At 49.1% G+C, this 7,910-nt stretch overlaps 1 protein-coding gene across 2 annotated transcripts in view; it reads right to left on the minus strand.

The window, feature by feature from the left end:
• Positions 1-360: 360 nt before the first annotated feature.
• DHODH (dihydroorotate dehydrogenase (quinone)) overlaps positions 361-7,910 on the minus strand; it is an 8,299-nt gene continuing 749 nt past the window's right edge. Inside the window, exons 2-9 of one of the 2 annotated variants that reach the window (XM_008702394.2) lie at positions 6,260-6,472; positions 5,930-6,129; positions 5,591-5,673; positions 3,032-3,219; positions 2,321-2,434; positions 1,503-1,656; positions 1,170-1,329; positions 361-716 (exon numbers count right to left, since the gene is read on the minus strand). In XM_008702394.2, coding sequence (XP_008700616.1) covers positions 662-716; positions 1,170-1,329; positions 1,503-1,656; positions 2,321-2,434; positions 3,032-3,219; positions 5,591-5,673; positions 5,930-6,129; positions 6,260-6,472 — 1,167 coding nt within the window. In that variant the 3' untranslated portion in view covers positions 361-661. The remainder of the gene's footprint in view (positions 717-1,169; positions 1,330-1,502; positions 1,657-2,320; positions 2,435-3,031; positions 3,220-5,590; positions 5,674-5,929; positions 6,130-6,259; positions 6,473-7,910) is intronic. The other variant, XM_008702395.2, reaches the window with a different exon arrangement.

The raw sequence follows: 7,910 nt of genomic DNA on the forward strand, positions 1-7,910 counted from the left end.
CCCCAGAACTGCAGAAAAGTGCCCTTATTTGCAGAGAGGGTCTTTCCAAATCCTATCTTTACCGATGGAATCCAATTAAATTGAGGCCATCGGGGTGGGGCCTACTCCGACGTAACCGGTGTCCTCATACATACGAAAAGATGAGGACCCAGACTCACAGAGGGAAGACAATGTGAAGACAGAGAGAGAATGGCTAACCCACGAGCCCAACTCTTGCAACTCTATGTTTGAAATTTTAAAAACTTCAAATAAAAAAAAGTAAAGATAGAATGAGAGAGTCAAGCTCGTTGGAAGCCCGGTACAGATTGCAGGCAGCAGAGGCCAAAGCCCGGGGCCCTCCAGAAAAGGCTGGGATTTAAATCCAGGTTTTAAATGGCTTTATTTTTTCCATGATTTTTTCCCCTCAAATATTTAATGTCCTTGCAATATTAAAGAGATTTGAGTCCAGAAAGAATCATGAATACAGCTCATGGTCCGACAAGTAATTAAAGAAAGCCACGTGTTGATTCAAGTGACACTCATGATTGGCTTTGACAAAAGTCAGGCCGGAGGAAGGGCTCCTGTGGGTTGGGGGATGTCGCTGTCCTCTCTCAATCCAGCCACAAAGGCCCGCCTGCTTTAGTGAGAAGATTCCAGATCAGGCTTGCGACAGACAACATCCTCACCTCCGATGATCTGCTCCAATGGCATCTGTAATTCTGGTAAAACCCTGCTCCCTGGAAAAAGAGAAAACAAAGCAATTTCAGCAAATGGTGAAGGACAGGCCCTGCTCTCGCTGGAAGCCCATATCCACCCAGGCTGTCAGCCCCATAACTGCCTCTTTCTCCCCCAGAGGCATGCCTTGTGCCTCCCACATGGTCTTCACACCAGGAAGGAAACCAATGTCGAGTATTCACAGCTCCCTAACCTCAAGCCAATGTTCCTGAACAGGGATGCTGCCCAAAGTCCACAGGTCAATAAATACCACTGTCTTGGCAGTTAATGGCGAATTCCTTGGCCCTGTTTGTGCTTTCTCATAGGAGCAACACAGTAATCTTTCCCTGTGTTTTTGAATCCTTTTTGAAGGAGGAACAAATAGGGACAGGTAAATAGCATCTCCTTCACTTGAGTCATTCTGAATTGATACCACATTAACTCTCCTGTTTCAAGCCACCCATGGCCCCACTCACTTCAAAAGGGCCTCCAGCTCCCGCTTGACCCTGCCCACCACGGGCGGTCCGCGGTAGGTGAGAGCCGTGTACAGCTGCACCAGGGAGGCCCCCGCCCGGATCTTCTCCAGCGCATCCTGCCCACTGCTGACGCCGCCGACCCCGATGATGGGGACTCCGCCTGCACCGAAGCGCATGCAACAGTGTGAGGAAGGGTGGGCAATGCGAGCACCTCGGTTTGCCTTCCGCCCTCCGGCCCCTGCGGAATGCAGTTCAGGGAACCCCGAATCCGATCAAACCCCAGAGCCCGACGAGCCGCACGCAAATCTGAAGACACAGGGACCGAATTCTTGCCTTTGGTGAGTGCATACATCTCCCGGATGGTTTGGGTTGATAAATCCCGGAGGGGCTTCCCACTCAGCCCTCCTATTTCAGAGCGCAGGGCACCCTGGAGGCTGGCAGGGCGGCTCACTGTGGTGTTTGTGATAATCAATCCATCGATGCCTAACTGCAGTGTGAGACAGAGAAACAGCCCTCCGGTCATGGCACAGATGGAGCTGGAGAGGCTTCCCTGAGGGTCTGAGCCCGCAGCCGGGCCAGGTGCCCACACTACAGCCCCTGGAAGCAAGAGCCATAACAGAGCTCACTATGCTTCTAGAACAGGTGTCTGGATGAGCCTCAACATAACCATAGCAGTCAACCCATATCGCCACCCACAAGGTTCCACTAGCACAGGGTTCAATGCTTAGAGCCACTCATTTGAGTCCTGCCCAAGGCCCCGAGGTGGTAAGTGGTGGGAACTAGGATCTGAACCCAGGACTTGCAGATTCAGTCTGTGTTCGCACCACTCTCCTATGACACAGGGACCTGGGGTCAGACTGGAGAGGGTCACAGAATACCCTAGTCTGACCCAGGATGCAAGCGAAAGCCTTAGAGCCCTTGCCGGATAGATCTGAGCAAAGAGAGGAGGGAAGAAGTACAGGAAAATGACTCCTCCAAACATTCGCTTTGTATTCTGTGATAAGTTACATCATGACGGATACCAAACCACCTCTCACTGTCACAGAAAGGAAGCCACGCGCTAGCCCAGCTGGCCAAGTGCCCCCCTCCCCCCAAACCCACACCCCTACCCTCGCGGTGAGGGACGTCCCAGGGCCCAGCCTGACTCGCACCTCTCTCACCACACTAGCAATATCCTCCTTGTCCTGGGCTGTGAGGTCGGGTGCGATCTTCACCAGCACAGCTGGCTTGCGTGCTCCCTGCAGGGCGTCCCTCTCCTGCAGCACCTAGAGCAACACACGGCCAGAGACAGGGACCCTGAGGCCGCAGCCCCCAGTGCCCCTGACCTGCAGCCCCAGATCAGCATGGTCTCACACTGAAGCAGCAGCAGCGTCTCCTTTCCTGGAAATACAGCTCCCGGTTATGCCAAAGACCCCATCAAGATGGATGTGATTCTCTTGAACCAAGGGATCCCCAAGAGTAAGTCCCTACTGTTGTCATTGGCGTTAGCTAATATATTAAGGTTTACTTAGACTTTTTTCCTAAAAGGGATAACCAGGAAATACTGTCACAAGTACTATTTGATAAGGAGTCATCCAATCCATTCATTCAACGTGCTCATTGCTAGGGATAGAGAGACCCAGCCCCCTGCTCTCACAGAACCTTATGGTTTAACAGCAGGGGCAGGTGACTGAGCCATGAATCACTGTTGAGCGTAATCAGGGTTTCTATAGGGGATTATGAGTATAGCAAGGGGTCCCATCGGTCCAGGTGCTAAGGACAGCTCCTCAACAGCGACGCTGAAGCTTCCCTCTGGAGAAAGAACCGGAAAGGAGTGGGCAGGTCAGGCTGGCGGAACGGAGCCCGGACAAGTAATTGCTTACCTTGGTCAGCAGGTGGCGCAGCTCCGCCTTTCCCTGAAGGCTCCGCAGCCCAGCCGTGTTGGGACTGGACACGTTCACTACCAGGTAGTCCGCCAAGGGGCCCAGGACGCGAACCCCCTCCGCGTAGTCTGCAGCAGCGTCCACCGAGGTCTTATTCTTCCCCAGGTTTATTCCTAGTGGCAGCCCCTCTGTGAAGATCGTTCGTCAATATTTTGTCCCCAAGCGCCATTTCCCGTGCAACATGCTGAGGCCGTCCTTAACTACACAGCCCTGCAGGCCTCCACCTCCGCCTGGGATCTTCCCGGGGCCCGGGGGTGGGGGGCAAACACCAAGAAAGCTGCAGGGTAGGGCTGCCTGCTGACCGCGGGGAGCTCACTACCTTTGCGCAGCAATGTCGGGGCAACTACTGGGATGTTTTACTGCATTGTGCCCTTTCTCTTTTTAAAAATTTAATGGAAAATGGAGAGATTAGGACTGCAAATACAAAAGCTAGGGTTCATAAATGTAATGAGGGCGGTCAGAAATCCAAGCTTGTTTACAAGGGGGCAAATGTTTACTCTCGAGGGCTGTTTGCTGGCCTTGAGTCAAGTGACTAGGTGGGCATTGGTGAAGAAAAAGCACAATTAAAGATTATGTATACAATACTGGAAAATGTTTTCCACTATTCATGCCTAATATAGAGCTATAATTCTTTTATAACTTAGAATTTCAGTTCTCTGAGGAGGGATTCCCCCTCATAAGTAGGGTGAGTGCACATCCCAGTGGTCCCAGAAAAGCCCTGACGGCTGCTGTACCCTGGGCATAATTATTAACGCCCACAGCCTTCACACTCCAAAATGTCTCATTTTGCACAGTAAGTATTATGCCAACCAACTTAAAAACCGATGGGATTATCAACTTGCATTTTGGACTTGGAGAAAAATACATTTCAGAAACCTGCTATGCGTGAAAGCAAGAGGTTGTCTGTACTTCTAAGCCACCACCCTATCTGCAAAGGTCACTGGTACGTCAGTGGTGCTGGCTGCTTTTTCCAGCTGGTGGTTGGGAAAAGACCTGGAACAGCAAGTGAGCCCCCAAAATGTGTGTCAGGTCAGTGGGATCAAAGAGCACCTTGTAGTATTGCTAACCACCTTCTCATGCCCTAAACTGGCCCCCCTTTTAATCACCAACTTGAAAGTAAATACTCCCTGGAGAAGGTAGGTGAGGAGGGGGTTAGCACCCAATTAGACAAAAGCTCAGCAAGGCCTCCAAGCTTCCCCAGTCCAGCCTCCACCAAGCCAAGCAGGTAAGCCGGCTTTAAAAGGAGCACCCCTTTCATGCAGCTAATGGATCTTCCATCAGCAGTGAGCTGCCCAAAGGGCCAAGACTTTCAACTTAGAAATTTCTGAATTACTCTGTCCTCAAAGGGCACCACAATTTTTGCAATTCATGTTCCTTATTGTGCTTGCAATAAGCTATCTTCAAGTCTTCTAGCTGCAGGAAAACAGGATGTGTAGAACTCTGCTCTAAGATTCTCCTTCAATCCATGTTTGTGCTGGAGTGGGGGTGAGGGGATGGGCAAGGGAGAATGGGAGAAAGCTCACACTGGGAACAATTAAAAGAAGGAAAGGATAAAAAACAAAAAAAAAGAAAGGAAGGCAAGAAGGAAGGACAGTATCACATGCCATGGAGGTCATAGTCTAAGGTTCAGAGTTCCCCAAATGGGAAGGTATGTAGGACTCAAGGTCTGCTTCTACCAAAGCCTGGGATTTCCAAACAAGGTCATTTCCTCCTCCTAAAATCAGAGATTGTTGACTGCCTTGGCCCTTTCAACCTCACTTCCTCACGTGAATCTGATGTCCACAGGTTTTTCTCATCTTGCCACCAGGCCATTTAATGAGACTATACTCCTGGAAAGAGGTCCAGAGGGACCCAATGAGGAAAATGGCCACAGCCCCACACAATCTCAGAGGGCGACTGGGAAGGCATGGTGAGGACAAAATAGTGCTACACGCACTTACGTGCATCCTGCGGCACAACAAAGCAGAACCCCCCCCCCAACATACGGCAGCATCCCCCCAGGTGGCCTCCCAAAATGCACGGTGTCTCTGAACGAGTCATGAAGGCTATTTTCCCAAATGCCAAGATCAGCTCTCCCGGAGTAGGAAGGAGTATGAGTAATTTTAACTGTCTTCTTTATGCTTCTCTGTATTTACTAATGGACTAATTACACAAAAGGACAACAAAGCAAGACAGAGAAGATGGCGCTCAAGGCCTGCTCACATCTCCCACACATGTGACGAGGAGGAGCGGCTTTGCTTTGCTCACTTCTAAGCTGCCCCAGTTATGATATAACCCAGGTTATATAACAAGGCAGAAACTAAGTGAGTCTTTGCTGAATTGTGAAATTCAGTTAAAATCTTGGTGGCTGTGGTAAAGCTGGGAAAATTCCCGAGTTCCATCGTGGTTTTCTTCCTATTGCTGAGTCATGTTTTTTTCACTAGGAATGTTCCTGACGTTTCTCCCACAGGTTTCCTTCCAATAAATGAAGAAAGCCCCTCTAGTGCACCCCCACTTTACCTTCTGTGAGCCTGGCCTGTTTCTCCTGTCTGGCCCGCAACCTGTGTTCCACCACCGAGAGTCCATGACTGTTAAATCCGTATCTGTAGCACAGAAGTGGGTGGGAGGGGGACAAGGTTAGAGCCCTCAGCCAGAAGGCACAGGCTTTGGAGGAAATGGCCATTTCCACTATACTTCTGACTTTCAGAAACAGGAAAAAAAAAATTCAGAGTCAGTTCTTAGACTTCCAAAGTCTAAACACCCCTAGAACTCCTAGAGAACTTGCCAGAACACCACCAAACAGAAGGAAAGATTTAAATTTGTAAACGAGCCACTGTTCCCTCTGGGCTATTCACCTACCTGTTAATGACAGCTTGGTCCTCAGGGAGACGGAAGACCCTGGGTGTGGGGTTTCCTTCCTGAGGCTTCGGAGTCACGCTGCCTATCTCAACAAAACCAAAGCCCATCTTGTAAAGTCCGTCCACAGCTTCCCCGTGCTTATCAAATCCTGCAGCAATTCCAACTGGATTTCGGAATTTATGGCCCAGGACTCTCACTTCCTAGGAAGAGGGAAACAAAGCCGGAGGTACACGGGCTATCCCGGTGTTTCTCAAAGTGCAAGCCCCAGCACGTCTATGTCAGAATTACCTATAGAGCTTGTTAATCAGAAGGTGTTCCAACAGCACCTACCAGCATGTCAGAGTCTTGAAACGTGGCACGAGGAAGGAGCCCCAAGGAGGTGACACGAATGGCCAGCCTGTGGGCTGACTCGGGGTCCAGCAGCCTCTGCATAGCCGGCATCAGGTGTTCAGCATAGAAATGTTCATCCCCCATGGCTGTCAGGTAGGAAGTAAAGAGAAGTCCTCCGCCCCCCAGGATGACCACAGCATCCTGGGCCCGCTTCTGGGGAGGGGAAAAAAGCCCATTGAGATTCCCTCAAGGCCAGACTGCAGTAACTTCTCTAAGCCCTTTACAGCCATGCACACAGGACATCATGACATGTCACATGAAGCAATGTCCCTAGCCTTCTGCTAACACTGGTCTCCTTCATTTCTAGTCCTGCTCACACACTGGCCTCTACTTTCAGCGGCTATAACCGTACTTCTGACACTCATCGTGCCCTGAAAGACTCCAGGCCAGAGGTTTCAAGAAAGGCAGTATTGCCTCCTAGGGGACCTGTGGTAGGCATTTTGGAGGAATGCTACTAGAGTTAGTGGGAAGGAATCAGTAAAGGCAGACATCCTGCACTGTTTTAGGCTCTCTGACAGATGAACTGTCCCTGTCCTGTATGACTTTTGATCATCTTACTGACATTCAGTATGTAAAAAGTATCTATTCATATTATCTGAGCCTATATTCCACCACATGAACACAAACTATCTCCTGCACAGTTTTCACGTACGTTGACTTTTCTAGGAATGCAATTCCCTCGTAAACTGGGGGACAACTGCACTGTTTCACATAGAACATTACCAAGGATTGTTCCCCATTTCAGAGATATCAGGAATGGTATAGTGCTTTGCTTGGGTGTTTGACAATAAAACATACCTGAGGCGCTAGAGTTTTGTTTTAAGATTTTATTTATTTGTCAGAGAGCTTGAGCACAAGCAGGGGGAGCAGCAGGCTCCCGGCTGATCAGAGAGCCCGCTGCCTGCGTTGATCCCAGGACCTGCGCTGAAGACAGACGCTTAACGGACAGTCGGAGCCATCCACACATTCCTGAGGCACTAGAATTTCTAAATAGAGGCTTAACCACCTGACTATATCTCACTGAGACATGCCGTAACATTTACATGCTGAAATACATGTTATTTTATTACAAACTAATGTCTCTTTTATATTCCAGTTAGGACATTAGTTGAACTTTTAAAATTATAAAATACAGATTACATCATACATAAATTCTACTTCAGGATAATAAAAGCAGTTGCAAAATGTTTTTTTAAAAAGGAGCATCAGGTCTTATTGAGTCAAGAATCACTATCCTGTTCAAAAGGTGCTTCATAATGCTTTTCTCTAGTTAACACTGCCAGGTGATGAGTCATTCATTCATTCATTCATTCATTCATTCATTCATCTGCCCAATAGTGACAGAGCACTTCAAGAGAGGTTAAACAGAGTCCCTGCCCTCAAGGAGGACAGTCGCAGGAGGAGACAGTCGTTAGTCAATGATCACGCAAATATGTAACTGAGGATTAGTACAAAGAAAAAACCGTATAGGGTAATAATAGAACCCAACCCAATCTCAGAAGGAGAGGAAGGCTTTCTTGAGGAAGTGACTTAAAGCTGACGTCCAAAGGATAAATAGGAGTTAACTAGGACGCAGTGGGGACAGGAAAGA

Source organism: Ursus maritimus, unplaced genomic scaffold (assembly GCF_017311325.1).
Source record: "Ursus maritimus isolate PB19 unplaced genomic scaffold, ASM1731132v1 scaffold_19, whole genome shotgun sequence".
NCBI classification, from domain to species: Eukaryota; Metazoa; Chordata; class Mammalia; order Carnivora; family Ursidae; genus Ursus; species Ursus maritimus.